This window comes from Dysidea avara, chromosome 3 (genome assembly GCF_963678975.1).
Source record: "Dysidea avara chromosome 3, odDysAvar1.4, whole genome shotgun sequence".
NCBI classification, from domain to species: Eukaryota; Metazoa; Porifera; class Demospongiae; order Dictyoceratida; family Dysideidae; genus Dysidea; species Dysidea avara.
The window spans coordinates 40892803-40909010 of record NC_089274.1 but is presented as its reverse complement, the minus strand read 5'-3'; the positions used below and the strand labels follow the sequence as shown (position 1 = coordinate 40909010).

Genomic DNA, 16208 nt, shown 5'->3' with positions numbered 1-16208 from the left:
GATCCATACAAGCACCTTGTGAACTCATCACTAACCTTGAGTCACAACAACAACAACAGAGTGCACAGCAATTTATTATCATACCCTGCTACCACTATTGAAGTTTGCCAGACCATACAACTAAATTATCAATATCTTATTGCAATCTACAAATATCAGTATCATCTATCACATGACTTTATACTTTAGTATTGTCAGCAAATAAAAAGCAGCTAGTGGTTAGTCAGAACAGCAACTTGAGATAAATCATTGAAATACACTACAAAGGTGCACTGTACATGTGCGGTATGAGTAAAAAGCCTATGCAGCCATATGAAACACAGCTATTGCCACCCAGCAAACCAGCACTGGGATGCCTGTACACGACTCAGACACTTACACAAATCCAGTACTAGTGACCCACAGAGGACTGTCCAAGTCTCACGTAGAGAGGTCGCAGAACCCGAATTCAATGTTTCACAACTACCCCAACATCAGTAATTAAATGAGACAAGGAGAGTTGGGCATTTGCTTTCCCAGTAAACATCAGATACCCATTGATGTTACAACTGGGTGGGTTGCTTCCCCAATTGACAACAGTCCCCATTATACAGCTGGGTAGACTGGAGCAATGTGAGTAACATTTCGTGCTCAAGGAAACAACAATATCAAATTGGCATAGCTGGGCATCAAACCTGGAACCTCTTGATTACCAGGCTGATGCTATAGCCACTTAGCTATGAGCATATGCACATACACATCAGATTGATAATCTTGGTAAAGCTTGTAATTGGCTGACTACTGTATACAGAAAGAATACATTATTATTATTATTATTAAATCTTTTGTGAAGTCACCCTATCCATGCATCTGCTGTATGTCTATGTTACTTTCAAGTAGGCTAATACATCCGGGAGCATATATGTGGGAACTATACTCCCTCATCCACTGCACCTCTATCAAGTTCTCATTGAGATCATATTAACCATATGAGTGCAATGTTTTAAGTCACTATATACCACTTTAGCGTGGGCGTTCAAAGGCGCCGCTCGGTGTTTAACTCGCATATTGCCCGGGCAATATCATGGGAAAGCGGTTTGCCAATGACTTTGATACCCAGCCAGTTCAAAGAATCGATGCGCTTTGACTCGTTATATTGAGCGACATAGAGCTTTGTATTGTGGGACTCGGTTTTGTAGAGGTTGCTAAGCTTAGTACATAGGCTAAGATAGAGTAGTTGGTTGTTACTAAAGGATAATGAAGGCACAAGATAATTGTTTGGGCGATTGTGGATGCGTATTTCTACCCACCGCGTATCAGCCTTTGAACAGACCATGGAACAGCAAAGCTACTACTGCTACGTTGAAATAGGTTAGTAACTTACAGTTCTAAGTACTTAACTTAATATAATAACTTACTTACTGTCCCAATAGCGAAGTTAGTTGGCTTAACTTAGTACAAAAATGATAACAATATAAACTCCATCCCACAATCGCAAGTTTTCTAACATTGCGTGTTGAAGCATAGTAACGTATTAATGACGTTTTAACGTATGGACAACGTTTTGATGGCTATTAGCCCATGCTATTAAAACCACAATCGATCTTCAGATGCTACTGTATAAAACAAATGGGATGAGTTCTCATTAGTTCTTTCACCTATTAGGTGAGTGCGCCCCAAGTGATATATATCACTTGTACCATGGCTGCTTGGGATTTTGCTGACATATACACCCGCAGCCCTCGGGCCTGCGGCCCTCGTGCTTTGGGTGTATATATCAGCAAAATCCCTCGCAGCCATGGTATAACTATTACATAAAATCATTATGTGCAGCTCTTTATTACAGTGCCGCTCATAACAGACTCCCTATCATAACACATTATATTTAAAGTACATATATCTGTATTTGTAAGTGATTTAGGGTGGATGGTCTAATAATTTAAATAGATTTGTGATGTGAACTCTTTTAGGCTGCTACAATGCATATACACAGTTACATTGAACAAAATATTAGCATATATAGCTACCTGTATCTGATTATACATTTAATTCCTACTTCAGTCACAATACACTATGATGCTATGTGTTTTAGTAGCTGTGCATTTGTTGTGTTTGTGTGCACATATGGTTTATAATATGCTTTCTTTACATGCTTATTGTTGTGTTGATTACCAAGAATATGAAGTGGCCATTTATGTCCATATATGGTAAGCATGTTCCTGTATGGTAAACAATGTCAGACAATACAGTTAACTATAGTTACAGAAATTTATGAGTTTCTTCTGACATGATTATGGTATTATGAAATCCACTGACAGGCTACATATAAATCAGCACCTTTAACTTAGTCATTGAAGTAGTGGAATGAAAGATAAATCAATAAAACACGTACATATCTCCTGTGGTATGTGTAAGGCATGTAGGACTCAAGTGTTGGTCTATAGCTGTTTATAAAATCGAAGACAGCAGCATTAGTCATGTGACAGCTGAAGGCATTATAATTATAGTCACACAGTGCAATTCTGTGTGATCAGAGATGTACAGGCCCAGCAATTATTAGCCAATTCAATCTCACCAATATTTAAAACTGACCATGGTTCAAATCTGATACATTGATCCTCTGACACAAATATTAAGTGGACATCATTATACACCTAAATGCATAATTGTATAGCTTATGTGTAAATTTTCAGTTACAGTTGTATTACTATAGTCAATACCCACCAATATGGTACTCAATCACACAACCACTGAGACATCTACATTTAAATTCATGTTACACCTGTACTACCAACTAAGAGTTCATATGAGGTTGTAAGTAGCACAAGAAAATAATAGAGGAGAGTACACAAGGTATCTACAAATGATTCTGTGTGAGCCAAAAGATTCTCTTAGCAAATATCTCTATAGGTGAAGATAGTATTAACCATCATATTTCTTTGTTCTCAGTGCCTCCTCTATTATTAATTCTTCAAAGGTATATAGTCCAGGACTTGTTTAGATTGCTCCTATTGTGTGTTATAGTCTAGCTGATTGTTTTAATTCACCTTGCTTCTTGTTAGTTGCGCATGGCCAAGTCAGGAAAAAATGTTTGGCCATCTTGTGCAAGTCATTCTGGAGATGATGACTGGTGTCAACATCTTACAAAAGTCCCATTAAGACAGTAACTTGAAGTGATCTATAGCTAGATGCTATGATTGCTGAGTAGATATATAGCTGGCTTTTGCATTTTTTAGAATGGCAATAACTGATATCCATGCAGACTTTGGATAATGCTGCACAACACACCAGGCCCTTTCCTACAATAGGAAAAGTGTTCTGGCTACATGAGAACTATATCAATAAACAGTGAGCATATATACAGCACCACTGCTAGCCCACATGACATCTGTTAAACATAATTATGTTGTGTCTTCCCATGTAGAGCAGTACATGGGAACTAAGCTCCCACGACTGCTTCACCAAATACAAACTCATTTTTGAGATCATCATAACATGTGAGTGGGAGAAATTTTTATACGTAAAACTACTTTTACACACTAAACAGAGAAGGTAATCATTCTGGCTGTTTTTGCTTGTGTACATATATAGTATACCTTATATGGTGGACGGTTACAAACCACACACAAGGCACACACAGTAATAAATAGGTAGTGAATATTGTGGCAAATAGTGAACATCACTGTACATTTTAGTGACTGCCCCACTAAGAATTTCCAGTGACGTTCACTATTTCTCACATTATTCACTACTTATTTTTTACTGTGCAAATGTAACTGTCTTAGTGAAAACATGCATAGTTAGTACCATTGTCAAATATTTATATTACCCTCACTATTATCTATAATGCCTAAAAATGGGTCAGCAAAGTTCATCTTGTTATGATAAGTACATAGTTTAGGAATTATAACCCTAGATGGTAGGAATAGCAAAGAGATGGATTTGTACTGCAACTATTAAAGTGATTCTCATATATCTATATAAGTGACTTCTGATTCACACAAACACATGTAAAACAAATTCTCATCTTTGGGTAATACAGAGAAAAAACTCAATTATCTTGTTTCTCAAATTTATACCTCATCTTATATACCCCCATTGAGGAACAGAATTTGCATTTGTGTGATGTTCTATTGGAGTACACTGGACTGCTCTATTAGAGTATTTCAATCTTTACACAAATTTTTCTTGCGGAAATATGTACCCGTGTTTTCTCTCTGGATACACCCCTAAGAAATCAGATGTTAACTATATATTTAGTGTTCTTGACTCTTCTGGTTCAAGCACATTGATATTTGGCAAGTCCACAAGCAAGTACAATTGCAAAGGAATTTCCAGGACCCCAAGAACCTTCCCCTACCCACATCCCTGCTACATAGAAAGTGAGAGTCAGCATTATGACATTAAACTCTGTTTTATGAATTCATGAGCTGGGATAAGGTGAATCACTTGTATACACCTTTTATAGACAAATTACTGATGCATTTGTATACATCAAAAAGTTGCAAATTACTAACTAGAAAGCCTTCAATATACACCCATGCATTGGACTGCTGGTATTAAAGTTTGATGAAGAAATGTGGCACATGATCATGGACTTCAGACTTTTAGCTGTTCATTTTGTGTTTTACATGGTGAATTCATACTGTCACCTACTCTGCTCATAACCAAGGTTGGTTGTCCATGTAACAAGCTCTGCCTGTCAGCAGTGACACCATCTTTACAGTTGTTTATATATAATCTTTGTGCTGCATGCAGTACCACAGGCAACACATAAAAAATGTACATGGAGGTAATGCATATTACTAGCATAACTTGCCTTGGTAATGTGAGCCAAATAAGTGACAGGTTTTTAGCCAACATTGTGATTCCCAATCCGTTGTTGCTAGCTAATCAGTTGACTGGAACATGCTACGAAATATTTTCACAAGGTGTATGGTATGAATTTTGTTGCAAATTCATTCAGAAATAGTTTCCTAGAAATTTAAAATATAGTAATTATCATAAAACATAAGTACAAGTATATCAGCTCTTGATAGCTAATAATGTCAAGGCTAGCTTATAATTATTTCATTTTCTGTTGTACAAGTTGGAGAATAAGTAGCAACTAAAGCAGATTTAGCTACTGGTTGTCAATTTAAATGGTGGCAGATATTCTGCATAGTTGGATTGTTTGTTGGTTGAACTTTTGGTATTCTGGTTGAGTTGACTGAAGTACTAAACTGGCTATAGGTGCAAAATATGGATTTGCTTGGTAGCTGCTGTATTATAACCCTATTTTGGAAAACCATACATTTGGGCACAATGGGTCAAATTATAGCTATAATGAAGCCCTGAGTGGTTATCTACCTTGTGGTAAAATTGTGTGATGATACACTGAAGCATTCCAAAGATATGGCTAATTTGTTGTCCAATACATAACAAACTAACTTTTCAATATCAGTTTATATATACTACTGTATAGTGATTAGGTGTAACAAATTGATGACGAATCACTGTGTTGACAAAGATTTCCATTCTCACAATCTAAAATGGATAAAAGAGATTCTCGAGAGATTAATCATGTGTTCTTAGTGCTTTTCCCCAATTAATCGAATCAAATGTATTATGGTCTAAAGACAAGAAAAACTTTGGTTTTAGGAATGAACAAATCACCCTAAGTTAATTGCTGTCCCACGCATTGTGAAACTACTACATGGCCTGATATAATTGAGTATATCTCCTAGAAAAAAGAAGCTGAAATTTCACAGGAAGAAGGCTTAATAGTTGCTTTATCAAAATGTACAAAAATTAATTAATTAAAAAAAATTCAATTGAGTATTCCTATGCATGTGCCCAATTATATGGTTTTCCAAAATATGGTCACTACATGTAAAGCACATATTTGGTAGAGTACACATGTGCAATATAGAATCAACACTACATGTATACTATATATATATACATACACAGCCACTTAAGAAAACTGGTTAAAAAAATTACCATAATTACACAATTAATCAATGGTTACATCCGCATTATTTCTTCTAGCACATACTCAGGCACACATAGCTACCCAGATCCTACTACTGGCAACCCACCTCACAACGTCTTTGTTTTGCTCCTGGATACCATGCTTATTGTTAATGACCACTCAGCTATATGTAGAATGTCTGCAAGCTTCAGTAAAGCCACAGTTCCCAGAATCCCAAATATAATGTAGAGTTTTGTATAATTTTGCACGCTAATAAACTTTATACCCTCTCCCCCTTCATAACAGATTCTAAAGTGCATTTTATAATCATCTCTGAAATTAAATGTTAAATTCAATTGTATATGGTACAACAATGTTATATATGACCAATACTAATGTCAGTGTATGAATAGCACTTATAGCACTCAGTCAAGGTAGACAATAATCTTTCATCAAGGCAATACTAAATGGTAATAAAATGTGAAGTTAAAAGTGATTATGGAACATAATGAGGGTACTTACTGGATTGGCATAGGGAGCCAGTATAACCACTGCGGCAACGGCAAACCGTTCTGCTACTGCCAAAGCGTATGATGGTTACACATCTGCCACCATTAAGACAAGGGCAATCAGGAGTTGGTGAGGGAATTGGAGAGCTAGTAATAACCGCAGTAGATGTACTTGTTTCTACACTGTTAGTACTGGTGGGAACTATACTGGTTGGAGTTGGGGTTACAGGGTCAGGGAAAGTGAAAGGTGTTGTCAGACTTGTTTGAGAAAACTTGTTTCCCTCACAGTCATACCCTTCTAACTCATATCTAAACGATTCATTAGGAATTGTGATTTCACCAATAAGAAATCCACTGCAAGGTAGTAGCTGAGTTGCATTCAGCACTCGACCACCACTTGTTGAAACAAACTTCAGTATCACTGGTCTGACACTGTCGGTCACTGTTATTTTTTCCATTCGAGAAGATGACACAACAGCAATTCCTGCACTACCTATAATAGTAGCACAACATTTACTGAAATTAAGTTGAATGTATGTGGTAGGATTTACCTGGAATTGGGATTTCAAAGTCATCTGCAAAATGTTCAACAAAGAAATCCAGATTAGATGTCATGGATACAGTGCGCCCAAATCGTCCTGATGAACACATACAATATTCTCCAACCTCTGGACTATCATTACTATAAGTTGCAATAGATCCACTGGTAGACACTAAACTTGATAGGCCAAATGGACTAGTAACATTGATAGTGCTGGTGACAGAAGAGAACAGAACGTTGACTGAAGTTGTGAATATTGAAGTAGAGAATGTAACACAGAATTGTGATGACGATGATGATGGGACAGCTCTTCGTTTTCGTTTACCTTCATCATCACCTCCTAAAGTAAATCTACCTGCTTTGTCAGCAAACTCAGCAAAAGCTTCAAAGTCATCAATACGATTTACAACAATACCATATGTTGCATTTGCCACCTCCAAATATGGACTAAAGTCGCCACAACCAGAACGACTGAGGAAGAAGTGAATAGAATTACGTAGCTCAGTAGCTCTAGCTATTACTTCATCTTTTTTATGCACATCTTTAGGAGAAGCATCAGTTAGTACAATGACATTGGAGTCAGGATTAGCAAGACTGAGAGCATTGAGGATACCAGTCATGCCAAGTTCAGGACAGTCACCTCCTCCATGAGCACTTATGGCATTAACTGCTGTCTCAAGTGCAGTCAATTCAGCAACACTACTGGCAGAATAAATCTGTGGAACTCCAACATCTGTAGTAAACAAAATAGTATACTAGTTACTGCTGACACTAGACAATGTCAAAACATACCTGGATCATTGAAGGTTGTTAAGATGTATGCTAGTGGTTCAGATCTTTCAGTCTTGATAAAAGAACGGATAAGCCTCTGGACTGAACTGATTTCTGTAGACATACTACCAGTGTCATCCACAACAAATGCCAAGGTTGGGGGTACTGGAGTGAATAAAACAACCCCAAATATGGTAGCTACTCTATCCCCATCAAGAGAATCAAAAAAAGCCTCTAGCTCATCGAATGGGTCTCCTTGTCTCTTTCTTTTCCGGGAATCATCATCAGTTGGTGATAACAAGCTCCTTAGACACAATAGTTTACCATATACTTCTCTTGCCTTGTTAATTTTTCCAGCATCTGTTAAGGTAAAAAATCTTTTGGTAAGATCTGAAATATCATCTGGTCCAACCCTGGACTCCTCTGGGGCAGCACAAGCTCGGAATGTCGCAGAAGCTATTTCACTCACAGCTTCTTGAAATCGTCTAAATCCTGCAGGTGAGCTGGACACTTTCAAACTGTCTGTGATTTGTTCATATACTTCCATGTCAGATAAATCGTCATCACTTAGAGCAGGCTCCATTAATATTCTTGAAAAGACTTCTCTAACTGACTCTTTGGTTGTCTCTGTTGCTTCAGTTCTTGGTTCTACGTAATCTTCTTCTATAACAATGGGGCATTCCTCAAGAGCAACAACTGTTAATGACAAAAGTACAAAATTACACACAAAAATAAAGTTACTTACCTATGTTACACTCAGGCCCAGTAAATCCCTCAGGACATCCTGATGGTGTACTTGTTGGGATGTTAGTAGGAATGATGGTTGATGTGCTGGATGTTGTTGAAGACAAAGCCACATAGGAAGTATGGAAAACTGAAGTAGACAAGATTACTCGAGTAGATGTACGAGCCACCGAAGTGGATGTCGGAGCAATATCACACTCTTCAATTTTAGCCTCAATGAAAATGTCTTTAGTCCTAGTAAATGTGTTGCCATCAGCATCGTAGCCTTGCAGTTGATATCGGAAAGGAGCGTTTGGAACAATGATCACCCCAGCAAACAGACTGCCACAGTGTGATAAAGCATTTGTTGCAACAATTCCATTAGTCAATACAAGATTAAGAAATACTTGATCAGCAGAAATATCATCAATTCTTGATGAAGAAACTAATATCCTGACTGGAGTACCTGCAGATAAATAAACAAATAAATTAGAATACTCACTAGGATAGCAATAATATTGTATGTTGTTATGAACGCACCTGGAACGGGTAGTGAAGTACTTGAAATATCAGCATTAACATAATCAACAAAGAAATCTAGATCAGATGTGGTTGATAGAGAATATTCAAATGTTCCTACAGAGCACACGCTGTACACTCCTGCCTCTGGATCATCATTACTGTACGTGGCAATAGTTCCACTAGTTGTTACTGTCTCTACTACACCTGAAGGACTTGTTATAGTAATGGCTGAACTAACTGATGAAAAGAGAATATTTATGGATTGAGTAAATGTTGATGTTGAAATTGTGATACAGTTTTGTGGTGTCTGTCTTTTCTTCTTGCTTCCACCATCAGTGTCTACAAGGTCAAAGGAGAATCTGCCTGCACTGTCAGCAAACTCTGCAAAAGCTTCAAAGTCATCAATACGATTTACAACAATACCAAATGTTGCATTGGCCACCTCTAAATATGGGCTAAAGTCACCACAACCAGAACGACTGAGGAAGAAGTGAATAGAATTACGTAGCTCAGTAGCTCTAGCTATTACTTCTTGTGTCCTGTTTACATCTTTAGGAGAAGCATCAGTTAGTACAATGACATTGGAGTCAGGATTAGCAAGACTGAGAGCATTGAGGATACCAGTCATGCCAAGTTCAGGACAGTCACCTCCTCCACTAGCTCTTATTGCATTAACTGCTGTCTCAAGTGCAGTTAATTCAGCAACACTACTAGCAGAATAAATCTGTGGAACTCCAACATCTGTAACAAAGAAATATATTATGCAGTACAGTGTACGTATATGCAAAGCAATTAGTCGAAGTTAATATTAACATACCTGGATCATTGAAGGTAGTCAAGATGTAAGCAAGTGGGTCAGATCTTTCAGTTTTGATGAAGGAACGGATAAGTCTCTGGACTGAACTGATTTCACCAGACATGCTTCCGGTGTCATCTACAACAAAAGCCAAAGTTGGTGATGATGGGTTGAATATATCACCAATTCCAAATATTGTAGCTACACGGTCTCCATCAAGAGAGTCAAAGAATGCTTCTAACTCTTCAAGAGGATCTCCCTGTCGTTTCCTACTGTCTGCATCTTCAGCTGACAAAAGGTCCCTCAAGCAAAGCAGCTGACCATAAACCTCTCTAGCTTCAGTGATGTTACCATCATCTGTTAGCCTGATGAAGCTTTCTGTGAGTTCTGGAATATCATCTGGTCCAATTCTGGACTCTTCAGGTGCAGAACAAGCATCAAATGTCGCTGCAGCTATTTCACTGATGGCCTCTTGAAACTGCACAAACCCAGATGGTGTGGTGGTCACTCCAATACTACTGGCAATGTGCTCATACACTTCCATATTTGTGAGGGAGCTGTTAGCAATAGCAGAATCATTGAGTACCCTAGAGAATGTACTTCGAACGGTTCCTTGGACTGTTGCAACTGCCTCCATCCGTTCTCCCACAGTTTCTTTTGAAGGACAAGTAGACAAGCTTGCCACAATTCCAGCAAGTACCAAAATTGTCACACTAAACTTGAGCAGAATCATCTTAGCTTTGTGAACATGTGTAATTTGCAAAGAACACTACATCCTTTTATACTGTACAAACCATGACCACATGGCGTGACATGAGCTATGATCTGTTAATTTTATGAAAATAAGTGGGCTAATTATGGCAAACAATTTCCTTGCCTAAAAATAAATTTGTTTGATTCTTTAGTGCATGGTATCACAAAAGGCACAAAGTTTAAAGTTATCAGCCCTGAAATGTTTATTATTGTTTCCATGTGTGTGTAAATAGTAATATTATACAAATGTAAGTGGCAAAATAGCCTCCTCCTCCATCAGTGGAACATGCCCATCCATGTGGACTAATAAGTAGCTTGAGGCTGAATGTTTACTTCTTACACATGAAGTATTGTACCATACCACAACCTCAAAGTGTTTGATTATACAATCACATGTGATGACTCATGAAGTTTGATCACAAATACTTATGTAAATTCACATGGCTATCACTTGTATTTTTACCAAATGTAAGGAAAAATCAGAAATCTTACAAGAGATCATACCAATGAAGCTATCACGATCAGCTTTTAATTGCTTTGATTGGTGCTGCACTGCAGCCTGACAATATATAGGAGGAACTTACAAGAAGCAACTCAGAGTCAGAATCTAGCTTGATGTGAAACTACATTGAATGCCTAGTCAAAGATATAGTTTGACCACCCAGACAACTAGTACACACTCAGCTCAGGATCAAGAATTTCCTTTGCAATCAATGTATACTTCAGCTGTGTATTTGCATGTAATTTTCTTGTTGTTAAGTATATCTAATCCAAAACAGCCAAGCTGTAAAAAAAGTGTGCGGCCCTCAGAAAGGCTATGGTGAAAAAAGATGTGAAATCCAAGGTGGCGGCCAAGAAATGGCTGTGATGGTAGGTTAATAGTAAAAATTTTAATAATGACAATTCAGGTAAATTTTGTGAAGCGGCACAAAAATTCACCTGAATTGTCGTTATTAAAATTTTTACCATTAACCTACCATCACAGCCATTTCTTGGCCGCCACCTTGGATTTCACATCTTTTTTCACCATAGCCTTTTCAAGGGCCGCACACTTTTTTTACAGCTTGGCTGTTTTGGATTAGATTTCATTTCTTTTTGTATTTGTATACCCCAAAGCCGGCCTATGGCCAGCTTTGGGACTTTTTTAACCTATGTTTTTTTTCTTTACTACAGGAAGACGAAAAGATGAAGTAGATGTACTTTAAATATTTTATCAGTAAATGTACAAATTATATATATAATACATATGTGATCGGATTTGCGAAAAGGGGTCTTCCACACACATCCAATTTGCCAACTTTGACAATTGATAACTTCAGATTGGAAAGAGCTATTGCCTTGAAATTTGGACAGTGGTGATTTCTTTGCAGCTGAACTCTCTACATGATAGTTTCTTTGTAGCTGAACTCTCTACAAGGTAATTTCTTCTAGCTGATCTATCTACAGGGAGATTTTTTGTAGCTGAACTATCTACAAGGTAACTTCTTCTAGCTGATCTCTCTACAGGGTGATTTGTTTGTAGCTGAATTCTTTACAGGTGATTTGTTTGCAGCTGAGCTCTTTACAGAATGGTTTCTTTGTAGCTGAACTCTCTACAAAGTAACTTCTTCTAACTGATCTTTCTACAGGGTGATTTGTTTGTAGCTGAACTATCTACAAAGTAACTTCTTCTAGCTGATCTCTCTACAGGGAGATTTGTTTGTAGCTGAACTCTCTACAGGTGATTTGTATGTAGCTGAATTCTGTACAGGTGATTTGTTTGTAGCTGAATTCTGTACAGGTGGTTTCTTTGTAGCTGAACTCTCTAAAAGGTAACTTCTTCTAACTGATCTTTCTACAGGGCAATTTGTTTCTGGCAGAATTTTCTACAGGGTGATTTCTTTGCAGCTGAACTCTCTACATGATGGTTTCTTTGTAGCTGAACACTCTACAAGGTAATTTCTTCTAACTGATCTCTCTACAGGGTGATTTGTTTGTAGCTGAACTATCTACAAGGTAACTTCTTCTAGCTGATCTCTCTACAGGATGATTTGTTCGTAGCCGAATTCTGTACAGGTGATTTGTTTGCAGCTGCTCTCTTTACAGAATGGTTTCTTTGTAGCTGAACTCTCTACAAGGTAACTTTTCTAGCTGATGTCTCTGCAAGGTAGCTAGTTTGTAGCTGAACTCTCTACATGGTGGTTTCTTTGTAACAGAACTTTCTACAAGGTGACTTCTTCTAGCTGATCTTTCAATAGGGTGATTTGTTTGTAGCTGAATTCTGTACAGGTGATTTGTTTGCAGCTGAGCTCTTTACAGAATGGTTTCTTTGTAGCTGAACTCTCTACAAGGTAACTTCTTCTAACTGATCTTTCTACGGGGCAATTTGTTTCTGGCAGAATTTTCTACAGGGTGATTTCTTTGCAGCTGAACTCTCTACATGGTGTTTTCTTTGTAGCTGAACTCTCTACAAGGTAACTTCTTCTAGCTGATCTCTCTACAGGGTGACTTGTTCGTAGCTGAACGATCTACAGGGTGTACAAGGTAACTTCTTCTAGCTGATCTCTCTACAGGGAGATTTGTTTGTAGCTGAACTCTCTACAGGTGATTTGTTTGAAGCTGAACTCTCTAAATGATGGTTTCTTTGTAGCTGAACTCTCTACAAGTTAACTTCTTCTAGCTGATCTCTCTACATGGTGATTTGTTTGTAGCTGAACTATCTACAAGGTAACTTCTTCTAACTGATCTTTCTACAGGGCAATTTGTTCGTGGCAGAATTTTATACAGGGTGATTTCTTTGCAGCTGAACTCTCTACATGGTGGTTTCTTCGTTGCTGAACTCTCTACAAGGTAACTTCTTCTAGCTGATCTCTCTACAGGGTGATTTGTTTGTAGCTGAACGATCTACAAGGTAACTTCTTCTAGCTGATCTCTCTACAGGGAGATTTTTTTGTAGCTGAACTCTCTACAGGTGATTTGTTTGAAGCTGAACTCTCTAAATGATGGTTTCTTTGTAGCTGAACTCTCTACAAGGTAACTTTTCTAGCTGATGTCTCTACAAGGTAGCTTTTTTGTAGCTGAACTCTCTACATGGTGGTTTCTTTGTAACAGAACTTTCTACAAGGTGACTTCTTCTAGCTGATCTTTCAATAGGGTGATTTGTTTGTAGCTTCACTCTCTACAAGGTAACTTCTTCTAGCTGATCTTTCAATAGGGTGATTTGTTTGTAGCTGAACTCTCTACAAGGTAACTTCTTCTAGCTGATCTCTCTACAAGGAGATTTGTTTGTAACTGAACTTTCTAAATGATGGTTTCTTTGTAGCTGAACTCTCTACAAGTTAACTTCTTCTAGCTGATCTCTCTGCAGGGTGATTTGTTTGTAGCTGAATTCTGTACAGGTGATTTGTTTGCAGCTGAGCTCTTTACAGAATGGTTTTTTGTAGCTGAACTCTCTACAAGGTAACTTCTTCTAGCTGATGTCTCTACAATGTCACTAGTTTGTAGTTGAGCTCTCTACATGGTGGTTTTTTTGTAACTGAACTCTCTACAAGGTGACCTCTTCTAGCTGATCTTTCTACAGGGTGATTTGTTTGAAGCTGAACTCTCTACAAGGTAACTTCTTCTAGCTGATCTCTCTACAGGTAGATTTGTTTGTAGTTGAACTCTCTACATGATGGTTTCTTTGTAGTTGAACTCTCTCAAGGTAACTTCTTCTAGCTGATGTCTTTACAGGGTCACTAGTTTGTAGCTGAATTCTCTACATGGTGGTTTCTTTGTAACTGAACTCTCTACAAGGTAACTTTTTCTAGCTCATCTTTCTACAGGGTGATTTATTTGTAGCTGAATTCTGTACAGGTAGTTTGTTTGCAGCTGAGCTCTTTAAAGAATGGTTTCTTTGTAGCTGAACTCTCTACAAGGTAACTTCTTCTAGCTGATGTCTCGACAAAGTCACTAGTTTGTAGCTGAGCTCTCTACATGGTGGTTTTTTTGTAACTGAACTCTCTACAAGGTGACCTCTTCTAGCTGATCTTTCTACAGGGTGATTTGTTTGAAGCTGAACTCTCTACAAGGTAACTTCTTCTAGCTGATCTCTCTACAGGGAGATTTGTTTGTAGCTGAACTCTCTATAAGGTGATTTGTTTGTAGTTGATCTCTCTGCAGGTTGATTTGTTTTAGCTGAACTCTCTACAGGCTGATTTGTTTGTAGCCGATCTCTCTACAGGGTAATTTGTTTGTAGCTGAACTCTCTACAAATTGATTTGTGTGTAGCTGATCTCTCTGCAGGTTGATTTGTTTGTAGCCGATCTCTCTACAGGGCAATTTGTTTGTAGCTGATCTCTCTACAGGGTGATTTTTTTGTAGCTGACCTCTCTTCAGGGTGATTTGTTTCTAGCTGATCTCTCTACAGGGTGATTTTTTGTAGCTGACCTCTCTTCAGGGTGATTTGTTTCTAGCTGATTGCTCTACTGGTTGATTTGTTTGTAGATGAACTCTCTACAGGGTAATTTGCTTGTAGCTGAACTCCTTACTTTGTGTCTAGTTTGTAGCTGATCTCTCTACAGGGTGATTTGTTTGTAGCTGAACTCCTTACATTGTGTGTAGTTTCTAGCTGATCTCTCTACAGGGTGATTTGTTTGTAGCTGATCTCTCTACAAGTTGATTTGTGTGTATATAGCTGATCTCTCCGCAGGTTGATTTGTTTGTAGCCGATCTCTCTACAGGTAATCTGTTTGTAGCTGAACTCTCTATAAGGTGATTTGTTTGTAGCTGATCTCTCTGCAGGTTGATTTGTTTTAGCTGAACTCTCTACAGGGTGATTGCTTGTAGCTGAACTCCTTACATTGTGTCTAGTTTCTAGCTGATGTCTCTACAGGGTGATTTTTTGTAGCTGAACTCTCTTCAGGGTGATTTGTTTCTAGCTGATCTCTCTACAGGTAGATTTGTGTTGATTTGTTCATTGCTGATCGCTCTAAAGGTAATTGATTTGTTGCAGTTGAACACCCTGCAAAGTGTTTTGTTTGTAGCTGATCACTCTAAAGGGTAATTTGTTTGTAGCTGAACTCTCTCCACAGTGACTTGTGTGTAGCAGAATTCTGTGTAACTGAATTCTCTAGAGAGTGACTTAATTGTAGCTGAATTCTCTACACAGTGCATGACTTGTTTATAGCTGAACTTTCTTCAGTGTGACTTGTAATGTTCTGAATCTCCATAGTGGTATATTTGCTTAACTCTCCACATGGTGACTGTCTTCTTGCTGAACTGTCTATAAGATTAACTGTTTGCAGCTGAACTCCCTACAGAATAACTTGTGATGTAATAAAATTCTATAATGGAGTAAATAAATTAGCCGAATACTCTATTAGGGTGACTGTTCTATTAGAGTATCTCGATCTCGCATTTGCTACACGGAGTTGGCTTTCGAATCATAACTCAGTGGTTTGTAATCCGATTCTTCTGTACTACTGCAAGGACTTTCTATGAAGATTATTCCAGCTATACACCGATTTTCAGCTCATTGCTCTAAGCGGTTTGCCTAGTAGGCGTGAAAACTAATACTTTTTTATTCATAAAAATCGATCGCGTATTTGTGACACAGGTTCGGTTTTGTGTCATATCTCCGTGGTCTTTATCTCGATTCCTTTCAAACCACCAAAAGGCACTCCTACGATGGTTACTCCATCT

The 16208-nt window shown here is 38.0% G+C and overlaps 1 protein-coding gene across 1 annotated transcript; it reads right to left on the bottom strand.

Moving 5' to 3' along the window:
• Positions 1-6252: 6252 nt before the first annotated feature.
• On the bottom strand, positions 6253-10531 carry LOC136251010 (uncharacterized). Its single transcript, XM_066043388.1, has 7 exons — positions 9816-10531; positions 9017-9739; positions 8499-8942; positions 7775-8449; positions 6993-7715; positions 6455-6934; positions 6253-6395 (listed from the first exon to the last, which is right to left on the bottom strand). The coding sequence occupies exons 1-7, from the start codon at positions 10525-10527 to the stop codon at positions 6385-6387; spliced, it is 3768 nt and encodes a 1255-aa protein (XP_065899460.1). The 5' UTR covers positions 10528-10531; the 3' UTR covers positions 6253-6384.
• Between the last annotated feature and the right edge of the window lie 5677 nt (positions 10532-16208).

What these genes read in the sequence shown, in the direction of transcription:
- LOC136251010 (XM_066043388.1), bottom strand. Translation starts at nt 10,527, where the DNA reads ATGATTCTGCTCAAGTTTAGTGTGACAATTTTGGTACTTGCTGGAATT. An exon ending in TGGGCCTGAGTGTAACATAG is followed by an intron (nt 8,450 to 8,498) that starts GTAAGTAACTTT and finishes TGTCATTAACAG; the next exon opens with TTGTTGCTCTTGAGGAATGC. An exon ending in AACAACCTTCAATGATCCAG is followed by an intron (nt 7,716 to 7,774) that starts GTATGTTTTGAC and finishes TGTTTACTACAG; the next exon opens with ATGTTGGAGTTCCACAGATT.